Source organism: Pagrus major, chromosome 13 (genome assembly GCF_040436345.1).
Source record: "Pagrus major chromosome 13, Pma_NU_1.0".
Taxonomy (NCBI): Eukaryota; Metazoa; Chordata; class Actinopteri; order Spariformes; family Sparidae; genus Pagrus; species Pagrus major.
Genome location: NC_133227.1, coordinates 27,122,960 through 27,146,963, shown reverse-complemented (window position 1 = coordinate 27,146,963; position 24,004 = coordinate 27,122,960). Strand labels below are relative to the sequence as shown.

The following is a 24,004-nucleotide window of genomic DNA, read 5'->3' as shown; positions in this document are numbered from 1 at the left end:
ACCTCTGCGGTCGTAACATCTGGAAAGAAATTCAGGAAAAAAACAAAAATTTAATTTTCCTCCAGGGGAAAAGAAAAATTTCTCCTGAATTAATTTTTTTCACTTGGTTCCACAAATGCAAAAAAATAAAATAAAAAAATCCTGAAATATTTTTTTTTCACTCAGTTTCATAAATTAAAATGTATTCTTCCATGGACAAAAAGAAAACATCACGTTTTCACACATGGAAACAAAAAATCCGTATTAAAAAAAAAATTGTAAGAGAATTTTTCTCACTCGGTTTCACAAATGAAATATGTTTTTTTCTCTGAAAAAAAGCCAAATTTTCACAGACGGAAAAAATATTCACCTGGAAATTTTTTTTTCCAGGAGATTTAAGAAGAAAACAAATTATAAGGCTTTAGTCCTATTTTGAACAAGACATGGTGGTGCACTTCAGCCTGTTGTGGTCAAAATGAGAATTAGAAAAAAAAATTTCCTGCCAAAATCTTTTTTTTACCCGGTTTCACACACAAAAAAAAAATAAATGGGAATAAGAAAAAAAATTCTCCTGACAAATAACTTTCTTTGCTGAAAGTCACGTTTTAACAGATACTGTCACTGTATGAGCATCCCTGGGGAAAATGAATACACGTGAATTTGTTGACGGAGCCGGCGAATCACGAAGCCTCGTTTGGAAACATCAAAAACATGAAACCTCAATCGAGTGCCAACAACAAGCTAGATTCAGAGATAGCAGTTGGTAGTTTGTTAGCATAAAGGCTGCACAGCACATTAGCATGCTAAAGTTATTCTCATACCGAGTTGGTTGTAGTAATTGCACCGACTAAGTTACTTCCAAAACACGACGCTTGGGCGTGAATGTGTTTAGTAACGTCTGAAAATATAACTATGTTTTCAGGAGTTACTAAATACAATCGCAAGTTGACGTTGTGTTTGGTGTAATAACTACAACCAACTCGGTACGACAACAGTAAGTAGCATGCTAACGTTACCTCCCGACCACACTGTTCAACAATTACGTTGATTATCTACATGAATTTAGGAGTCCGCAACTTTTCAAGACAAGACGTGCATAGTGTTTTAGTAAGTTAGTCATCGTTTACAGTAACTACATGAAAACGTGCAAGCTATTGAAACGGACAGCATTAGATTATCTCCCGGCTTTACTACGGTTATAAACTGTGGACAAATAGAGCCCCAATGAACACCACGTAACAACAAATCAACTCAAAGTAAAAGTCGGTAAGATAATAAATATGTATGTATGTAATATATGGCTTACAAATCCAGTAGCATCAAAGCTAGGTCGCCATCAGCCTTGAAAACCATTTCTTCTCTCAGCTCGTGCCACCGAGTGTAAGCTGGTCTAATATTTATCCGTGTCCGGGCTCATGTTATATCACTTTCTCTTTTTCTTTTCTTCGCCTCCTCAGACAATACCTTCTTGGCTTTTTTAGCTGGCTCGGCCATGGCGTTGGTTTACGAAAAATCCAAGTAGCTGCTGGCTAAATCCACCGATGAATAAACGTGACATATGCCGTAAAGCAGGTCGCACTAGACGTCTTTACGTCAGATAGGTTCCTACCCGATCTGGGAAGTTACACAGTGCGGCTTCTGCCGGTGCGACCCCCCTGAGGCTGCAGAGGCGTCACCGTTCATCCTATTGACCATTTTTCTACCACTTAACTGAGTTTAGAAACATTATTTTAAGATCGAAAAACTACCTAGTGCTGCTTTAAAACAAACATTCTTGATGTTTTTCTTACTAGGAAAAAAAATTCTTCAGAAACATTTTTTTCACTGGGTTTCACAAATGAAAAACTTTTGTTTTTCCTCTGGAAAAAAATTCAGAAAGAAAACAACAAAAATCCATTTTCCTCCTGGGGAAAAGAATAATTTCCCCTGATTTTTTTTTTTTTTTTTCACTTGATTTCATGAATGGAAATGTTTTCTTCCTCTGGAAAAAAAAGGAAGCATCACATTTTCACAGATGAAAACAACAATTCAGGACATAAAAATTACAAATTCCAAGAGAATTTTTTTCAGTAGTTTTCACAAATGAAAAAACAGTTTTTTCTCTTTAAAAAAAGCATTAGAAATTATTTTTATTTTGCTGCCAAAATCTTTTTTTCACCTGGTTTCACACATGCAAAAAAAAAAAAAAGAAGAAAAAAATTGTCCTGAAAAAAACAGTAACAAAAAAACACTTTTTTTTCCACCTGGTACTTTCTTTGCATTTTGAGGAGGAAAAAAAATTCCTCATAATTTTTTTCATTTGTGAAGAAAAAGGTTAATTTTTCCAACATTTTTCACGTTTTTACAGATGGGAAAAAAAATCTTTAGGGGAAAAAAGCATTCCAGGAGGAGGAGACATCTACTACACACTCTTTTTTTGTAAGGCTTTATTTAGAAAAGTTTTTTCACTTGGTTTCACAAATGAAACACATTTTCTTCCTCTGGGGAATTTTATTTATTTAAATCACATTTTCACAGAGGGAAACAGAAAAAATTTATCTGAAAATAAATTCCAGGAGAATTTTTTTTTACTTGTGTAAAACTAAGTGAAAAACCTTTTGGGAAGAGAAAAAAAAGTGTAAGGCAAATTTTTCCTAATTGTCTTCTTTGAAACTCGCCTGGAAGAAAACATTAATATAGTTTAAGTCCCATTTAAAACAATTTAGATCAGACTCATCACCAGAAAAAAAATGTCCTCACTCGTCCCTTAGGGCTTCTGTAGCTATAATTCCACTGTTACTAATAAACTGCTGATAATAAAAATGTCGATCATCCCTTTCAATCATCAAGTTTTGCTTTTGAGTAGAGAAAAAACAAGAAATCTTTTCTTAAAATGTTTTAATATTAAACAGTCCAGTTTAAACATTGTTACATTGTCTCAATCACAGTAGATCTCTCCTTTAACATTCATTTCTTATCATACAACCATTACTGAGGCCTCCTGTAAAACACACAGACACATCTAACATTCAAGAATGTCTTTAAGTGCCACAGAAACAAATGAAAAGTGCAAATGTGTCTTCTGTCTGAGCAGCAGAAGAGCCCGAGTCTGTCACTAAACACTGCTTAAAATACAAAATGTGTTTATAAAGAATTACTACGTAAACGGAGACTAAATAGACACTAACGTAAAAGCTAAGACTAATTAAGAAAAGTAAACACGTGTCATTTAGTGGCCGTCTTCCAAACACGATCATTTTAAAAACAAGTCTGTGGGGCCGGGGGATGATAAACATCACCGCCATGAGGTTTAATCTCAACTGAAACCAGAGTTTGCTCTCATTGTTCAGGATTGTTGGACGCTTTCTGACAACATGTCGGGTGATTATACCTGGAGCTTCCTATGGCAGTTAAAGTTTGATTTGTGTCAGCACGAGCTATGAGGTCTAAAACATGAGATTTCATGGGAAGAGATGGCAGGATGCTCTCACACTGACTGCCGTTGAGCCTCATCACGCTTAATAATGATTTGTTTTCACTTTCATCAACCTCCATATTCCTCAGCAGGGATCTGTACGATACACAAGCTACTTGTTTATGATTTGATTTGCCTTAGACTTCAAACAAAATCCTTGAATTTGAAAGTATGAAGGAAATGCAAACACAAGAAAGTGCGATAAAGTGGATAAAAAGTTATTCATGATTTAAAAAACATTAAAAAGAAAAAGAACCTGTGACTTTTTCACTCATAATTAACTTTCTCTTTATTTTTGTTTTTTATTATAATGGATAACCTTCATATTTTCTTTTCCTGGCAAACCCCTCCCTCCGGTTATATTCACATTTTAATTTTCATAGAAAAATAACCCTGACTGCTCTGCTTTATCACCATCCTTGAGCTAAATCACGACCTACAATATCAAACTTCCAGGTCACAGGACGATGATATTATGGGAGGGTTTTTTTTAAAAACCTGCATGAAATCTGCATGTCAGATATAGTGCAACATCGGACAGTGCAACATCGCAACATACTTGGAAAAAAATAAAAAGTGACGTTGGTGAGAGTGTGGGGAGACTTTCCTGGTCGACAGGTTATTCCTGGATTAAAGTAATCATAACAGTCATTTTAAGATGCATCGGGAGCTGATCCCAAACTTGGCCAAGGCGTGGGCCTGAGGTTAAAAGGTCAGGGGTCGCAGGTCATCACTGGCCCTTCTTGGGTGTGTCGGGGATGCTCTCGTTCAGAGGGGTGAAGCTGGTGAGGAGCGTGTGGCGCTCGTACTGCTTGGTAACCCTGAACTTGGCGTCGGTGCCGTGGAGCCGGTCGAGGACACCGAAGACCCCGAAACACTGGTTGAACCTGGATAGATAAAAGATAAAGAGAGAAATGAGAAAATAATCACATTAAAGATGCTGGAATCACAGAAATTTGAATATTTAGTTCTCAAAAAAATTACTCAAACAGATAAATTAATCACCAACTATTTTACTTATAGCAAATCGATTCATTGTTGCCGCTCTGGATATTACAACCATCTACGAACATGAATCTACGATATCTCGGAGGGGAAACGATAAGATGGTGACATTCTTAAAAACTTTTCTCTTTGTGGTAACTTTCCAGTTTACAGTAATTAATTAAACGTCGTCATTTATACACCTTTCACGTGTAGAATATCCTTAAAGTATTCTGTAACAGTTATTTACAGTTTAAAGCTAATGCCCAGTTGTTTCAGGACAAAACAGTATATAATTAATAATATATATTTGCATATAAGCCTTTATTATTACACAGATCAGCTCCAGAGAGAGACAGGGCACCTTGTGACCGTTCAGTAAAGACGTACGTCTTCAGTAGAAGCTGAGAGCAACGAGTTTGTTGGGAAGTCGACAAGTATTGAGAGACGACTAACTTGGGGTTTTTTGTTGCAAGAAGATGCTGAGCACCACAGTTTATAGTTATTTAGGTCCTTCTGAGACGAGCGTGAAGAGAAAGAGGGGAAAATGTAAAGAAATTGCAATTGTATTGTTCATTATTCTCTTTGAGCAAAACAAAGAAGAAGAAATGTTTAACTACAGATGTTTTTTTAGCCTTCGACACTGATATGTTCCTGGATTTTACAAAATAACTTGAATTACTGCCCAGTGGTTGAAAGCCTCAACGTGTTCCTTGAATAATGACCAGTTTATTGCAGAACATTATGATGTCACAGTGAAGTTGACCTTTGACTTTTTGGGTACAAAACATCACTTTATCCTGTCAGACTTTTGTGTAAAATTTTGTCGCAATTGTCATATGAATCGTTGAGTGATGGCCGAAAATGTGTTTTGTTAGGTCACAGTGACCTTTGACCACCAAATCTAATCAGTTCATCCTTGAGACACAGTTGATGGATCGATGACAGTCTGTGTCAAATTTAAAGAATTTCTTTCTCGAGAATGGGATGGTACAGTGAACAACAGACTTACAGTCTTTCACAAGATAAATGCAAACAACGAGAGAGGACAGGTGGACTCACCTGAGATGGTGGAAGTCGTGGAACTCAGGGGAAGGCAGGAACGGCAGGTGGTATCCACAGTGGGAGATGGTGGTGCTGACCAGAGCCAGGCAGTACCACATGGTGGTGGTGGTCACGTGGGAGCCCAGGATCACCGGCCCCATTGCCACCGGCAGCATGTTGGAGAGCTGACAGCGAAGAGGAACAACAAACGTGTTTTCATTCAGTCATTCAGGGTTGAAACTGTGAAAGTGATTTTCAGAATCAGGTTTGTTCAGATTCCAGATGTGAAAGTGACGCCTGATTGATTTATTTGTGACAGCTGCAGCTGCTCTGTGACTCAACGAGGAGACAATCTGAACAGACTCTCGCTCATCCTCCACAATCCAAATCAAGGGCATCGTTCTCTTTAAATCATTTAGCGTATTTCGACTACGATGCTCAAATCTACAGGATCATTTACCATGTGCTCCAGAGGATGAGCGTAGATGGAGACGACTCCGATGGGAGCGGTCCACTCGTGGTGCTGTTTGTGGTAATGCTTGTAGAGGCTCGGATGGTGGAACAGCCTGAGAGGAAAGAGACGATGAGGGTCAGAAAAAAATTACGAGTTAGGGCTGAGTGGAGCTTTGAGCTAAATGCTAACATCAGCATGCTAACATGCTCACAATACCAATAATAAAATGATGATGTTGTTTTCAGAAACTTCTTTTAAATCTCTCTAAGACCCATTTTAAAAAAAATGTATTTTCATTTATTTATCTTGATCGTTACTTGATGGTATTTTGTCTATTACTATTTGTCTACTATTCCATTTATTGTCGGTTTTGTTTTACAACCCAGGTGTTGTAAAACGACAAATACATGAACTCTACCGGTTTTATTTTTAATTATTTAATGTTGTTCTAAATTTTATGTTTTGGATCTTCTATGATTTCTTTCTTGTTCTTTCTTTTCTTGTTGTCTTCATATTCACTCTTCACTCTTACCACTAGGTGGCAGTAATGTGTAACCTCCAGTGCTCCAATGAAGAATCTCAAATGAGGAAGAAGTATCACTTTGAAATGTCAGTAAATCGTAGTATCAATGATCCGAACCTGTGTGAATAGTAAAACATGATTTCCTCCACGAGGGAGAAGAAAGCCAGCTCCATCAGGGCCCAGTGGAAGGTGGGCAGCTCGGGGCCACAGGGGTTCCCTCTCATGCTCATCAGGTAGTAAGCCGCCACCACCATGGACCCAGAGATGACCACCTGGTTGAAGATGACCGTCTTGAGTGCACTGCGGAGCTTCGCTGGATCCACCTGGAGGACGAGGAAGGAGTCAGAGAGACACGTACTCGATTTACATCGCGTTCATTTTCAGTGTCGTCAGTGTTGGAGTGCTTTTTCTTGAAGAAATGAGATGTAAGTGGTGCTGAAGTCGGGTGTTTAGATGCAGTCTGGAGGATTAAATGTTTACTTCTGGAGTATATTTGGTTGTCATCGTCTTTGACAAGTTTTAAGGCTCATCTTAAAACTTATTTAACACCATTTCTAAATTATCACCTTCACATAACGGATAACAATATCTCCAGTTTTTGTGTAAATAACAGGCAACTTGACTTTTTACCGTTAAAACTTTGGACCCTGGTCATAAACACAGGGACGTGTCATGATGGGCGTTTGTGTGAGAACATGTATGTCTGAAGTGGACACACATGAACTTTTGCACAGTTACAGTAAAGTGCTGTTTGGTAATTACACGTGTTAACAAAGTAAAGACAACAACTGAAAAAAAAGGCCTTTTTCACAGTGGACATTTTGGCGTGACACAGCAGGAATAATAACATTACATCGGGTCCCTTTTATTCAAGCAAGCAAGTAAAATGGAATTGAGCCTTCCTTCATTTGATTAATTCACACCTGTGTTTTCTCCTTAAACCACCATTTTGTTTACTTGTAACTATTTATTGAGTCAAAGCAAAGCAAAACTTAATCTGGATTTGAACTTAAATTTGGACATGCACAGTTGTTATAGTCATAGACGTGCCATAAAAATGAATAAATCTGTAAAATAATACGTGAACAAATGTGGAACCAGCCGTCACTGTCTTGGCTGTTAATAACTAAATAAAAACTGTAGAAATATACATAAAAATAAAAGGATAAATAAAATGTGGAAATCATATACTGTAGTTATGTATTTATTTCTATTTTTTTCTACTAAATTAATTTCTTCATTGAATCTAAATTACTCACTTTTTCTGTATATTTAAAAAAAATCTTATATAGTGCCATTTATTTGTTTTATCCCTTTATTTTTTAAGTAATTTATATGCAAAGAATACATAAATATGTTTTTTTTTAAATATTTAAATAAATATATACCAACACAAACCATAAAGTATAGAGATGCACAAAATGGAAAATACTAAAGTATACATAACTTGAATTTACTTACTTTTATTAAATGTACTTAGTTACACTCCACCACTGCTGTGACAAAATGTCTGTTGTGAAAAAGTTTTATTTTTAGGCAGTTTTTTTGTACTTTGGTAAACACACATGATGTGGGGCAGTGACACTCACTCTGTGTTTGGTTGTTTTTTTAATTTTTGACCCTTCACTGTGTTCTCTGGACGATTTTGAAATAATAAAAGTTGTATCAAAGGTGTCTGACACTCAATTCAAATCACTGAATCTAAGACACACTGATAGATTCCCCTGATGAAGCAGCGTGTCTGAAGTTGCAGCATGTCCTGACATGTTTATTACCAAAAGTTCAGACGGTTATTCTCGGCCATAAAAAACGCCTCCAGGACACACGCGATGGCTCGGCACATTATATCATCGCAGGCGATATAAAGTTTTACGAGCCGAGTACAAATGTTGTGTTGATTTATATTCGCCACAAACTGTGCGAACAAAACTGTGTCTGTCAGCTGCAGGATGTATGGCTTATGGATGATATGAACATGAGCTTCCTGTGGTCCTGGTTATAATCTCTGAAAGGTAATCAATAATCCGATTACATTTAAAGAGAAACCTTCCAGCTCTGGTTATCAGTAGTGTCAGTGTTTATCTCTGCAGCGTCTGTCAACATCTGATAATCAAACACAGTGGGAGGACTTTGGTCAGACGGACAGGTGGACACGTCACATCAGCAGCACTGAGGGTCATTCATGTGTTCACGCACACACTGAAGTGCTCTGTGCTGCTGTATTTGTATATTTCGCAGTGTGTAATTTATTATATGTATGTTTGCATGTCATAACTGTTGTGTTTTTATATGTAAAATCTACTTATGTGTGTTGATTTTTGATCTGTTAAAAGATTTCTGGGACTAAATGATTTGTCTTCTTAATTAAAAAAAATCTATCACTTTATTTCTAATTTGCACATATGCAGGATTACCCAGAACAATTGATCTGAATATTCAAGACAAAGCCAAAAAAAAAAAGGTTTTTAGGGCTCGAACGTGACGTCATAATTGAATAAATACACAAATAAATGGAAAAATAAATACATATATAAATAAATCTGTCAATGTGGAAATGTGTGTATGAATAAAATATAAAGAATTCACAAATGTTTGAATAAATAAGGAAACAAAAAACATAATGTTCTTTGGCACCATTTAATTTTATTCATTTATTTCCTGATTTTATTTCCTTTTATACATCACGATAATTATTCTGATGCCAGTGATGTGACTACAGCTGTATTTCCCAATTATATCTAACAGCTTGTTCTCTTATAAAATGAGCAATAAAAGAAGATTTATCGACTAAACAATAAAGCTAATTTTAATTAATTATCCATCAATTGATTCTCAGTTTAACAAGGCGGGTAAGGGGAAACAAGGTGAGGGGATGAGAGTAGACACATTTATCATCCCACAGTACATATAATTATTTTTATTCTGAACACTCAACACTGGCGGCAAATAACAGCTTCAAAAACAAACAAAACCGCTTCAGAAGTTTGTAGAAGAAGCTGATCTGCCTGTACATAGATACTGTGTGTGCGCGTATGTATTTATATCATCATACTAACTTTTTTATTTTCCTTTTTCTCATTTATTTCATCATCATCTTTATGATTATATGATGATATATGATATCAAAGAAAAGAACCATTTACAGACACTGTATTGGATAAGAAAGAAATAACTGAAGCTTAAAATCTTCATAAAGTGAAGGAGATACTGTGATAATGGACATACCGGGTTATTCTTGTCCACCTGGATGCGGTAGCGAGTGATGAAGGCGGGTTTGCCGGTGATGTCCACCAACAGCAGCAGGCCGTTCGTCACCCAGAACGCCAGAGGGGGAAACAACATCGTCCCTGTCGAGACAAACAAGGCCACAGACTCAGAGGGACGACATGACAGACAATGACTGAATATTTCAGCAAAGGCTGGAAACGACTTGACGACAGTTGAGAACATTTCACCAACTTTGAAGAAAAAGTCCTGCAGTAACAGAGAGCATTCGAAGTCTGCAATCAGTTAACACACATGACTTGAAATCTTTCCCTACTCATTCTTTTTTTTCTTTTAACAACATGCATCCAATAAAATTCGAAATAATAAAATAATATTTGCATGTTTTAAAAAAGGGATGGATGGGAACGAAAAAGCACATTAACATGTTGGAGATCGAAGTTTTAAACCAAAGAGACTAAGTCAGGAGGCAGCCAGTGACTACAGATGTGTTTTTGTTTAGTATTCATTAAAGTTATCATGGTTCTGGCTTTCAGTTTTTCAAGTTATTTTGTAGGGTTCATCTTTGTGTATCATGTTTTGCTTTACACTTCCTGCCTTTGTCTTTTTGTTCCTACATTTCTTCCTGTTCACCTTTGTTTCATTAATGAATTAGTCCTTGTGTTCGTGCGTTCCTTCACTTGTTGTCAGTTTGTTTTGTTCCTGATATTGCTGTGTGCACCTCTTGTGTGTTTTGCACTTCTGCCAGCGTTCGCTGAACTTCATCCTGGTTTGTACTTCATGTACTTTTGTATTTCTCCTCAGGGCTTTGGATTTTCTCCAGCCTGTTTTGGTCAGTTGTGTTGCTTGCCTTCAGCCTTCGTTATTAAAGCTCTTATTTTGTTTTTTTTCATCTGTCTTGGTGTCTGAGTCCTTTTTGCAAAGAAGAAACCTGTTGTTAGTATGTCGCGATAAATGCTTCAGACAACCTGCTTATATTTTCTAGAAAAAGCCCAGACTTCAGCTTTTTATTTTTGGGCTGACTGTAAGAATAAGACTTTTGTGTTCCAGCAGTCTCGGGTGATTAACATCTAACAGGGTTGCACCTTGTGGATTAATTTTTTATTACACCACGTATGACTTTCTCTGTGCTTTTTTGATTAACCTCCATGCATTACACATAAATCAGTTCGGAAAAAAACAACAACACCTTAACGGCAGCACATAATGTCCTACATAGATAATATCTGATTGAGGAATATCTTCCGATGTGCAAAACAGCCGGCCGGTTCATTACACAACAACAACACGAAGGCTGCATCATAAAAGTGAGTAAGTCGACACCGGAGGTCACGACTTCATATGCAGAACAGAACAAGTGTTCTCAAGGCTACACAAACCAGCTATTTCCTCTGTGGCTGGTACCAAATTAAGTATCCTTCTGTGCAGCTTAAAACAAAGCCTGGGTTGTGTTTTAGGGGGATGCAATCATGCGGGTAATCTCATTGTAAAGTTCATTAAAAATATTTCGCGGTACTACTGTGAAAAGTTTCTCTAAAGGCACGGTTAGAGAGCGATTTGGATGCACGAAGCCACGATGTCTGAGTGTTTATCACCAGTACACAGTGTGAATTGATACAAAACAGGTCATTGATGCTGTCATTTAGGAAACAGATCGTTGTTCTTGATTTGTCCTGACAAAAGACAGCTCTGTTATTAACTGTGAATGATAGTCTGCTGGTTGCAAAACTTTCCTATACAGAAAATTGAGTAAGGTTTTGGACAAGAAAACCCGTCATCGTTCCTTACCGAGGTAGAACAAAGCAGCATCATGACCCTCAAACTTCAAGTACAGCTTGGTCCACAGGTCCTGCCAGAAATCTCCTGAAGCTCCCCAGAATCTCTGAAGATGCCTGCAGGAGGAATCATAGTCAAATGTCAAGTTCACCATACTGTTGTTCTTTAAGCTTTTCTTCTAGAGAACTCAGCCCAGCCCGAATGTCCACTCTCTCACAGACTCTCACCTGATTTAAAATAAAGTTATGAGAGTTCAGAGCCACCTGAGAACCATCTATTAATGACCTACAAACTGTCCACAGATGCTATTAGCAACTGCCACAATCATAATTAACACTGTGACAAACACTCGACCACATCCTAACAAACCAAACATCCAGAACATGATAGAAACCACCTGGAAAAAAATCGTTCCGTGTTGCATCCAGTCATTTTAAGTCATGTCGCGCCCTCTCCTGAGAGGTTACTTCATGTCCTGTTGGGTCGTGTCACACATTGTCTTGTTGACCCTGTGTTTTCCTGTACTTTGTTCAGTCCTAATGAGCCCAGTTCTACTCTGTAAAGGGTCTTATCGACCTACCCAGACCCACCCGAGCACCCTATCTTAATATTCCTCACGGATACTATTTTGTTTGCAGTCACGTCATTCCGATGATGCGTGAAATTCAGATGGAGGGCAGAAAAAAAAAAAACCCAGAATGGACAAGATGGAGGAAAGTTAGCAATTGTTGATATGTATTGTTGTTCAGTCACAGGAGTTCAAACTTCAGCATAACAAAGAAAACTAGAATTTCCACTTCAGGGTTGTTCGCCTCTGTGCACCAGTCAAGTTGCTATTCTTGATTTATTTTCTTCAGAACATTCTGATGTTACAGTGAAGTTAACCTTTGACCGTTTGGATATAAAATATCATCACGTCTGTGCCACATTTAAGAAATTCCCTGTAGGCGTTCTTGAGACACAAATATGGTAGAATTTAAAACGTAGATACTGAGTACACGCACATCCATTGGGATTCACCTGGATATAAGAAACAATATTGACTCACAGACTCATAGTGGCTGTGAAACAGCACCAAACCTGACCTGATCAAACTGAGTATAATTTGGACAGCTCAGACTGCCTGTCAGGTTTGTTGCACTGCAATACTGTAATTTGTAAGAAAATCCTACCATGTCAGCGAGTTGCCGAATGCAGCCAAGAATAAGATTCCAGATCCGATGACAAACGTAGCTTTCTTCACAGAGTCCCAAAGTCCTCCAGGGCCCTCCTGCACAGAGGAAAAGCAACAATGAGTGTGTGTGAACCTCTCTGTGAACTCTGATGATACTTTGCAATCTCATGATCAGCATTTCCCACAGAAATGTCTCGGGGTGAAGAAGTGTCTCTAAAATAACTGTGAGATGGTTACTGAAATCAGCACTGTGGCTTCTGAGGTTTAGTCAGCTGGATGTGAAACGCTGATCTACACGAAACAAGAACAAGGACTGAGACGTTTAGCACCATGAGGCTGCATAAAGATAATATATCATGTTGGAGAAAGAGAGATTGAAGAGCAACGTAAATCAGTAACGTGCCTCTTTTATCCTTCGTGTGGATCAAAAGCATATCACTGTTGGAAGACAGTGAAACTAACACGTTCAGCTTTTTAAACACGGCAACTTTTTGGCTGTCGCAGTTCCTCCTGACCAAACTGCTGCTGCTTTCAGTCCTCCAGAGCCTCTCTTCGCTGCCAGAGTGTCTCTGGGCAAAACCCGCCTTGCCGAAACCAAGTAACGTTTCCTGCGTCCAAGCTTGGTGTGTTGGGAAGGGCAGTCCACCATGCATACACCCGGCCCGTCCGCTCTGCCTAGCCTAGAGACACAGCTGCACACTTGCTCCACTAGCCAAAGAAGATGGTGTGTGTTCTGGGGAAAGTACAGCTTGCTTGTATCACCGTGTTGTCTTATATGTGTGATGTGTGTCGTTACATATCTTTCTCACAAGTGTTATGTGATAACCACATATGAGAGATCACTGCACAAAATGTGTGTATATAGACCGATATATCAATCATGAACTATTCCCTAATATCAGTATTGGCATCAGACCTAAAAATCGAGTATTGGTCGGGCTCTACATTCACGGTAACTAAACAAAGCCTTCCAGACTCTAAGCCTTTATCGTCACATCTTGTATTGTTATGATACAGATGGATTATTTTTTACCCACAACAATCAATGTATATCGTCACTTTTTATTGTCTACCAGCTGTTTATATTGCCTCTGATCGTGCATTTGATCACGATTATTTACTTCTTGCTAATTTCAACGCCACAGGACAACAAACAATATATGACAACATGATCGTTTCATTTCAAATATAAAACTTATATTTCCACACTGATTGTGTGGATTAAACACTAGATTCTGTTCAAAATCAGGCATTTTTCAAGGAGCATATTTGAATCTAAGCATATTCCTAAAAACATGATATTTAAAATTAAGCAGTTTCCAAACTTTCATGACTTTGTGCAAACCTAGAGATTAAAGTTTAAGTTTAATAAAATTATTGTATTTCGCTCGATCTGATTTTGAGAGTAGATGAATTCAAGCTTCTGCCTCAGATGATCCAGTTAAAAGAAATTCTTTTATCAAGAACACTAACTGTATAACGTAGTGCATTTAGTAAAAGCAGAGTGTGAGCCGGCCACACGGAGAGAAAACTGGATCAGTTCACTCAGCGGGGGAATTAAGTCCAGGGATTGATGTCACATTCAGCAGGCCTTTCTAAAATGCCAGCTTTTACCCCGGCTGCCCCTCGGCTCAGCCATGGCAACAGTGGGAACAAAGTGAGACAAATGTCGAGCTGGTCTCAGGACTCAGCTGTCTGTGCTCTTTATTCTAGAGGCACAAACACATCCATGCAATTAAAACATCACTGATGCATCCTTTTTGTTATCAATCACTATCAGCAACATTTTATTTAGCTCATTACCTACAATCTAATCTCTATGAAGTTAAGCCATAACGACGGTCACCTAAACAATCCTGATCAAAACACTTCAGGGACGCAACAGCCGAGTGTATTCACATGAAAAATGTATTTCTTTCTCTGTCACTCCACCTATTTCATTCAAAGATACCAACAGCTACGCACACAGTCTGACTCACAGATATTGTGCACGCGACGCAACACAATTGTCAGGATCATGTGTATACTGTGATCCATTATTTTAAATCCTCCCTTTGTTCCATGTTGGGCCTAATAAATTTGCATAGATGGAAAAAAATGCAACTTGTCAGGTCGAGCCTGTCCCAAAGAACAACATGAGGAACAGGACAGGTCTCATGGAGCCAACGGTTGGAACAAAAGCAGTCAGGTGGAGCCGAGTCACATCAGCTTTACGTAACAAGGGTTTTAAAAGCAAACTGCACGTGTTACAGAGTGCTTCACAGGTAGATTTACAGAGGAGATAGACACTTTTAAAAGAGTAACCATGTTTTTTTAAAAAGGGGCTCAATCTCTGCTTTGGACAGATGAGAGATTCTGGGATCTTTTCAATCAAATACAGGCAATATGGCCAAGCAGGAGCTGCAATTATTAAGAAAGAGGTCAAATGTGTCACAACATAGATGTAAGATGTAAGGGAATGTGCTTGTTTAGTGCAAACCCCTACAAATGTCGCAACATGATGACTTTTTCAGTCTTTCAACTCTAATGCCTACAAAAAATAACACTCATGGTCAGTACGTGTTCGTGAAAAACTAAACTTGTCATGTCAACAAACTACACAAAAAACATCATCCATCCCAGATCTTCTCCTACAGTATATGTGACTTAAGAAATGCCAAATCTTTGCTCCTAATATGTGCTTAATCCAACTATAATGCCAACAGTGTTGACCTATATTGACCCAATGTGAATTTTCTGAAAATGCCTCAGACATACAAAGATCATGTGTTTCATGTGAGAGCCTCTGATGCAGTGATTCAAATGGGCTGTAACTAATGAATGGAGTTTCAGGTGGCTGGTTTCATCGCAGGTTTTACACACCTGAAGGCCTCTTTAGCATAAATAATCACCTGAGGAGTGGCTGCTCTTCCTCTGAGTCTGCCATGTTGACATGTTTCTACAGTAGCCCAGAACTGACAAACCAAACACTGGCTCGAGAGAGGGCATTTCACCCGTAAATCCTACACCATGTTCCTTTAACTAGTGTTAGTAAGGAAGCCCCAGCTGTACAGTGTCTCGATTTCATGAGATGCAAATATCCTTTGTCCATTTTTCAAAGTCAAAAACAACCCTGCCCCTGAACAAAGAGAGGAGCAGTGATCCAACAGATAAAACCAGACAGCCGAGTAAAGAAAACAACATCATGGATTGTCTAAAAGGGCTGTGCCTGTGTTGATCATCAATCTGTACGGTTTGATTATGGTAACACCAGAGTGCTCGCTTGTACAGGTGTTACATGTTCTTACCTGTCTGCTGCTGCTGCTTGTTGTGGCAGCTTCCCTCGTGCCTGTAAACACAACAATAACAGTTGATTTTCATTTTCCGGATGGAATTAGAACAGGTTCATAACTCCAGTAAACATTTAAGCACATCATCTACTTTTACTTATAAATATAAAATAACATTTAAGTAAAACAAATTAAAAAATTCTTGAAGATGGATCATTTTGGAAGACAATACTATCTGTACTGAAAAAGGAAGATGGCCTAATCCCAGCTGGCTTTCAGAATAAAAGTCTTTTGTGTTCAGTTTGTGATGAAAATCTTATTTTTTTCACAAAGCTAAAGAGAACAAATGTAATTTCTTACTTCAAGGCTATTTTGCTGCAAAAAATGTGAAATCTAGACATCTCCGACTACTTTTTGTCTCTCCATGGTACAATAATCATGTGAGTGCTGTGTAGCCTGGTGCAAAATTTACAGCTGGAGGATTATACTGGAGAATAATCCCATTATAATCCATCCTGAGCACTTTTTCTGTTAAATTCTTGGGGATACAACCTGCCCTACATCCCCTCGGTCTCTCTCTTTGTGGTTCAGCACAAAATACAACGCAATAATAGTTTCATCCAAATCATATTTAGTCAAAAAATAGTTCCTTCACTTTGACGCAGATCATTCATCCCCACAGCCACCAGACTGTTCAACTCAAGCACTACCTGAACAATCACTTTCCACTCACTTGTTTGTTTTTTGTAAATATCTTATCTTATCTTAAATATCTTATTTTTTTCTATTTATTTTCTATTTATGCGTATTTGTCTGACTCTTCTTCCTGTACTTGTTGCATCTTGAGCTGTTGTAACAAGTGAACTTCTCCGTTGTGGGAAAAATAAAGTCTATCTAATGTTTTACCTTTACGATGCAGAATGGTGGATTTGCAGAGATAAAACACTAAAAGGTTGTTTTCACATTCATCAGCTGATAGGGGGAAAGTTTCTTTGTGCTCACCTTAAATCTGAGTTCATTACATTTACATTAGGAGTGGTGAAGGAAAATCTACACAGCACTGGATCACAATATTGTGCATGGTAATATTAGATTGATACACAACTTTCACTATATAAATTATTAATATTGAACATGTAAATACAAACATTGATACTAGAATAATAAAATCACTTGCTTTTACTTTCAGATGCCCAAGTTTGCTTTAGGGCATAACTGTTTTGTACAAGTTACAGCATAGAAGTTCACACACTTTTGCATTTTGTTAAGTTGCATGTAGACTGTTAATACAGTTCAGTTTGTCAGGTGCACGCTACCTTTATGACAGTTTTTATGACAGCATTGGTCAGTTTGTCAGCCTGCTGCAATAAAAATTACTGAAATGAGATAACTAAAAACGTTATCTCATTAATGTTGACAAAGTTTTCCATTGGGGAGATAATTTGCACTTGAAAGAAGATAATACATAACAATACGCTATCGCAACCTCAGCGTATCGCAATTTTTTTACGACTGCAATAACATGGTATCTGGACTAGTCTACCTCGGGGCCTTTGGTAACTCCCACCCCTAATTCAGGTATGAGAGGATTTCATTACATCACAACTGTGCTCCAGCGTGCAACTGAGAAAAAGGAGTGATGTGGAAACTTGAAACCAGTTCACACACTGAAACTGGACATTTCAGAGAAAAGATGTGTGATAATTTTCAACTAGTTTATCTAGAAAAAAACTATTATTATGACCCAAAGCTGAACGTTTTGAGGGGATATCTTCATTAAACATTATTCAACCAATCAATCTTTATTTTTATAGCGTCAGTTCACAACAAAAGTCATCTCATGACACTTTCCAAACCGAGCAGATCTAGACCATACTCCTTGATTAATCTGCCTCTAACGATTATTGTGTTAGCGGATATATAAAAAAAACATCCTAATATTGATTAGAAGTAGGCTATTTTAGATAATTCCCAGCTATATTCTTGTATCTCATACATAAATGTTGATTTTGAATTTGTGTATTACCTGAATGTATGTGTAGTGTCGACTGGTTTTGAGCTGTATATGAATTTTATATTAATATAATATCAATGCAGCTAATGTTATTATGTATTTGTGTTATTTGTCAAGTGTGGACCAGGAATCCTTTAAATAAACAAATAAAGTACATTAAAAAAATAGTTTTTTGTTTGTTTTTTCCTGTGAAAGTGGAATATAATATATTATTACTGGCTGCTGACTGACTAATAACAGTTGGGCTTTGATTTGGAGCATGTTTGTCGTCTGATGAACTAAAGCATGGATGATTATTGATAAAAAGTAATATATCCTAGTCGAAATTGGCTGAAAATAGTCTGTTTCTGAAAAGAAAACAAAGCGGCCGCGTTTCTCTTAAAAGATACATACAAAACATCACCTGCTCACATTTAAACTTCTATGTTTTTGGATTATTTGGATGTCAAACAGTTTTAAACACAAACCGACTGCCTCGACACGTTAACAGTGTAATAAATCAGTGACTTACCGCCGACTCTCGTCATGTCTGCGCTCGGTTTGTTGTCTCTGTCGCTGCTGTGGGTTTTAAACAGGCACCGAACAACCGACCGTGTATTTACAACCGAGAGCGACTTCTGATTGGCTGACTCTCGGTCAGCTGACTCAAGCCGTACCCGGAAGTGGCGGTATCTTCCCCTGTGATGTGAGGATGTGGGGTTTGTGTTTTTCTCCCCCTCCTCCTCCTCCTCCTCCTCCGCCATCATGTAACCAGGTGAAGGTTGAAACTCAGCATGGAGGGTGGTCAGTGCGGTGGGATTACAGAAGAAACATCTGAGCAATAAATGAGACTAGAACACAGTCAAACAACATCTACTTACATTTTTATTAGAATACTATAATAAGTTTTTACTCATAGCTGCAGCTGCTTAAACACATTTTTTAGGCTCTACTTGAGTGTTTTTTGGCTTATTTTATCACCTATATCAAATCAAATCAATTTTATTTATATAGCCCAAAATCACAATCGCATTGCCTCAGTGGGCTTTACAATCTGTGCAGTGAACGACATCCTCTGTCCTTAGACCCTCTATTCAAGTAAGGAAAAACCTGCCGTAATGAGAAAAAAAAAGGGAAGAAACCTCAAGGAGAGCCACAGATTACATTTAGGCCGATGTGACTGCTTTAGTTACTAGTAACTAGAATAAACGTACACAACATGACAACAACAGCATAATGTTTGATACGTTTTATTATATGTTTTGTATGTAAAATATATAAAAGGCAAACTTCCGTTGTAAATAAAATGCAAATGACACATGCATGCATTAGTATTAAAAACCCAATATATGATTGTAAAACACTAACACGGGTCATTTTTCTGCATTATTTTTAGTACAGTTTGCTGTTATTTCTTGTGTACTTATGCTGAAGCAATAGGCTAATGTCAATGCACGACTTTTACATGTAATGGAGTACTTTCACAGTCTTGTATAGCTGTTTTTACTTAAGGATCTGAGTATGTGTACCCCTGGTATAACAGTACTTTTGTCCAGCGTTGTAGATAGTACCCAAAGGTCATACTTGAGTACAAGGCCACCTTTAAGATAAGATAAAATAAGATTATCCTTTATTAGTCCCACAACGGCGAAATTTGCATTTTTACAGCAGCAAAGGGGACAGCAAAAAAAAGAGCATCAATTGAAACATATATAGAAAATATAATTAAAAAAGCAGAAGAAATGATATAAACAATAGCAATAAGAAACAGAAAAAAAAAATTATTTACACTATTGCACATTGAGATGCAAAGATTGCACATTGGGATAGTGACATCTTAAAGTATCTGATATTAAATGTACTCAAGTATCAAAAGTATTTTTTCTCACAATAAATGTATAAAAAGTACAAATAAAAGTAAAATTATACACACATTACATACAATTATACATATATTTACATATTGTATTGTATGGGTCGACAGATTATCAGTGATTTTTTTCATTTGATTGTCAATAATATAAATTGATTTAATAATGTGCTACTTTGGCACTGATGCAACATGTAATCTGCAAAGTAATGAGTAACTAAAGTTAATAAATAAATGTAAACAGTACAATATTTGCCTCCAAAATGTAGTGAAGTGGAAGTGTAAAGGAGCAGAAAATGGAAACACTGGAGTAAAGTACATGTACCTTAAAAGTACTGAAGCAGAGTAATGTAACTTCATTAATGTAAGCAATATCTATCAATGAAATATACATAGAACTGGAACAATTTGGCAATTAATTGTTTCGTTAACTGACAAAAGTCAAGGTTATATATTCAGTTTGCCCACTGAGGTTTAATTCAACTGTCTCCAGAGCAGCTCTTCCTCCAAGACATGTTTTGGATGTTCTGTTGAGTAATATTTACAATACACCGACTGTACGACCACCGCAGCTTTACACAACGAACACATTGATGACTACAGGCTGTACACCTGCTAATCATGTCCTTCAGCTATCACTGACCCAGATAACCTCCAGACCTGTCTGCTGCTGCAACATGTGGCTCCGCTATCATCATTCATTATTATCAGACAGGTGGTCAGAACACCATAATCATTATGTAAAGTTAGTATGACTGTGAATTCAGCTGGAGAGAGAATAGAAGTATTTGTTACCTCACTTTTATCCACATAAAGACATCTACCTTTCTTTATTGTCCATAAGGCTAAACTGTTGCTGTAATTAGTAGATTTATGACACATTTTATGACACATGCTGTACAAATGACATTGAATCTGATTGAGCAATTCACATGAAAGGTATCTTTGGATAATTATTTTATATCATGAAGAACTAGTCACGAACAGATACTGTTTTATTAAAGGATAACTATTTAGAGATAACATAGCCTTGACTTTCAGATCATCCAGGAGGGGGCGCCAAACTAATTTTATTTGGACGTAACTGTACCTTTTTATAATCATATCCTTCATTGATATTAATTTGTTGGCATATTTCTTAGAACAAACATTTTCACACATAAATCCATACAACCAACAACACGACTCACTCGCTTGCATGGAAACAGCAATAATTATATAATAATATAATAATTTATTGCAACTGGAGACTATATAGAGTCACTTTGAATACTTTTGGCCACATAAACTTCAATTTCAGTATCTCTGGTTTGATTTATATCATTCAGGGGCAGAATGTAACTAAGTATACTTACTCAAGTACTGTAAAAACGGCTTATGGTGGTGAAGTGAACAATCAATTCCCAGGAAACGGATGAACATTCCTGCAGTCAGCATGACGACGCAACACTCCCTTCATTTTATTGTGACCAGTACAAAGCACACCTGCGTACTAGTTAGCTGTTTAATCATCATCTTGATATGGCACACCTGTCAGGTGGATGGATTGAGCGCCTGTTAAGTGCTCAGTAATACAGATCTGAATACATTTATGCTTAAATTTTGATGGAAGTTTGCCTTTTGTGTGTGCACAGAAAAAGTTTTCAGATTTTTTACTTCAATTTGTGAAAACGGGAGCAAAAACAAGTGTTGTATCTGAAGTGTTTTAATGGCCAGCTCAGGTCTGACCTCTGCTGTGAAGCTCCTGCCACTGCATCAGTGTGCTGAAGGATTTTGACACACATCTGTCACATGAGCTTCCCTTCACAGACACACTGGGGCAGTAAAGCCCGAACTGTGTGTGCACTCATGTGTGGAGTTTCAGAGAGATTCTGAATTTTACATAAGAGAGATGTTCTTCATCTTAATATCCGTGTGATCATCAAGTCAAAATAAAGAGTATGTGTGAGGAGGAGGGGACGCATTTGACCTGACGTAGCGTTAAGCCTCACATTAGGTAAACAAACGTGTTGTGTGTGGGATATAAAGCATAAAGAAAAAGGTCGGCATTGTTTTGTTTTTATAATTTTTAATAATGAACAACAATACTTCAGAAAATGCAACAAAAAAGATCATATGGTTTTGGTCTTGGAGGAATTTCCAGGTGTAAATGATAAATTTGCTGATGGCTGAATCCCATTTAGCTGGTTCAGTTTAAGAGGAGAGACATCGTCAATGTTATGAGTGACACCTGTGTTTTCGCAGCACCCATCTTGTGACACCTGGCAAACAGAGGAGACAGCAGAGCACCAAAATGTCAGTGCCTAAAATGCTCTGCAGAAAGAGACTTAAGAAATTAGTTTGAGAATATATTAACCCTTGATTTTATTACTTGGGAAAAACTGGAACTGATAAATAATTGATTGATTTGGTCTACACTCCACTCCCAGACCTTGCAGATGTCCGACGCTCGAGCCAGGTTGCCCAAACTTTTTATTTTATTTTTTCAATTTAATAATATTTTTCACTTGAAACATCCAGCTAGGTCAAATCAAACCTCGAGCAGGGTCAGGTACAGGTCTGACAGGTCAAACTGATTTAATTAAAGATTCACCCAGGTGAGATACAATTCAATCACGGTCACAATAATCAAATTAAGTCCCACTCTTGCTCTGGGATTTACGATCTGTGCTGCAGTGTCTGACTACATTTCTGGAACAATGACAGACTTCATCTTTGCGCTCAGAAGAAACAAACAGACAGAAGCTCCACAATGACCAAACTATCCTCTGACACTGTGCTGAACACTGCACGCGTGTCTAATATAAGCTTTGCAGGCAAGACCAAATACAATAAACGCATGTCAGCAGGTTTTACTCTCTTGAAGCGGATCAGACTTGTTTTGGCTTCTCTAAAGTAAACTGAGTTAGAATTCAAAGGTTACCTATTCCATGATAAGGGCTGCACAAATTTAGCTTGAGCTTAAAAAGCTTTAGACTACAGCTGTGTTGCCACAACCTTTGACCTCTGCTGCACAGTTTCATCTCATTGTCCTCCTGTTTGTTTGTATTTTGTAGGCCCACAGATATCATAGATACATTCGTGACAGACATCCACGGTGCTCCGAGGAAAAAAATCGTAATTTTTCCACCTGCAAACATAATTGGGTGAAAACTATGAGTTCAATAGTTTGGTTTATACTTAAATACTCTGCGTTGAGTGTTGATTGATAAAATGTTAACATGCTAAGCTAAGATAGTAAACACAGTAAGCATAACCGCTGTACTCTGAAACCCGCTTGCGCTGCACCACAACAGCTTTTCCGCGGATGAGCAAAGTGGCAGGAAGCAGCTGAAGAGTGTGGTGTGTTTACTGGGGAAACTACAGGTCTAATGGTGCGTTCAATTGCAAGTCGGGAGTCGGAATTTCCAAGTCGGTATTTCCGACTTCCAATCTAAAATGGAGATAAAATCAACTTTAGACTTTCTAAATGACCAAATGGCCCAAATTATGATAGTGAAACGAGCCATTTTGCGAGGGTTGTGATGCTCAAAATAATTTATCCACCGTTTTACAGACGCTTCTTTCACAGTGGGTCTATTGTTGTTTTCTCTTCCGTTACAACTGTTTCCGGGGCATTTGTGACATGAAACGTGACGTCAGTGACGCACAACGTGGCTGTCTTGCCTGCGGGAAGTGGGAATGGGGTCAATACGCGATTTTTAGCAGGTGTACCCGCGTTTAAAAGACCCGCGTAGACCCGCTATTTTTGGTGGAAAGGCGGCATTAGCGACATTATCTGGTTGAACGGTCACCAAAACCTCTAACTTAAACCTTATAGAGCTGCTCTTGTGTATTAGCTCGCTTGCAGAACTGACAAACTCTTCTTTCACATAACCGATGTTGTGAATATGGTCAGTTTTATTGTGTTTTTCATTTTTTTTTTTAAAATACCTTTTCCGTGCCAAGGTGGTGGCCATGTTGGTGTCGGGCGAGACGATGTAGTTCACCGAGCGGTTTCACACAAAACTATTTGATATTTTACTTTAAATTGACGAACATCATATGTGTGATTCGTGGCTCAATACAATACACATTTTTTGTGGGGTTTTTTTTTTTTGAGATAAGGTCCCATGGGGTCCAGGGGACACGGGCTATAGTTGCACATCTGGCTACCGATTGCCAAATTTTTATTTTTTTTTGATTTAACACATTATCAAAAGACTCCAATCTTGTAAAAAAAAATGTAGAGTTAATCAAACACGTGTATTTGGTGGGTG

At 37.7% G+C, this 24,004-nt stretch overlaps 1 protein-coding gene across 1 annotated transcript; it reads right to left on the bottom strand.

Annotated features, from left to right (window-relative positions):
- Positions 1-2,841: 2,841 nt before the first annotated feature.
- On the bottom strand, positions 2,842-18,469 carry faxdc2 (fatty acid hydroxylase domain containing 2). The gene is made up of 9 exons (XM_073479759.1): positions 18,408-18,469; positions 15,901-15,941; positions 12,612-12,709; positions 11,452-11,555; positions 9,664-9,785; positions 6,556-6,761; positions 5,922-6,027; positions 5,480-5,646; positions 2,842-4,320 (listed from the first exon to the last, which is right to left on the bottom strand). The coding sequence occupies exons 1-9, from the start codon at positions 18,421-18,423 to the stop codon at positions 4,164-4,166; spliced, it is 1,017 nt and encodes a 338-aa protein (XP_073335860.1). The 5' UTR covers positions 18,424-18,469; the 3' UTR covers positions 2,842-4,163.
- Between the last annotated feature and the right edge of the window lie 5,535 nt (positions 18,470-24,004).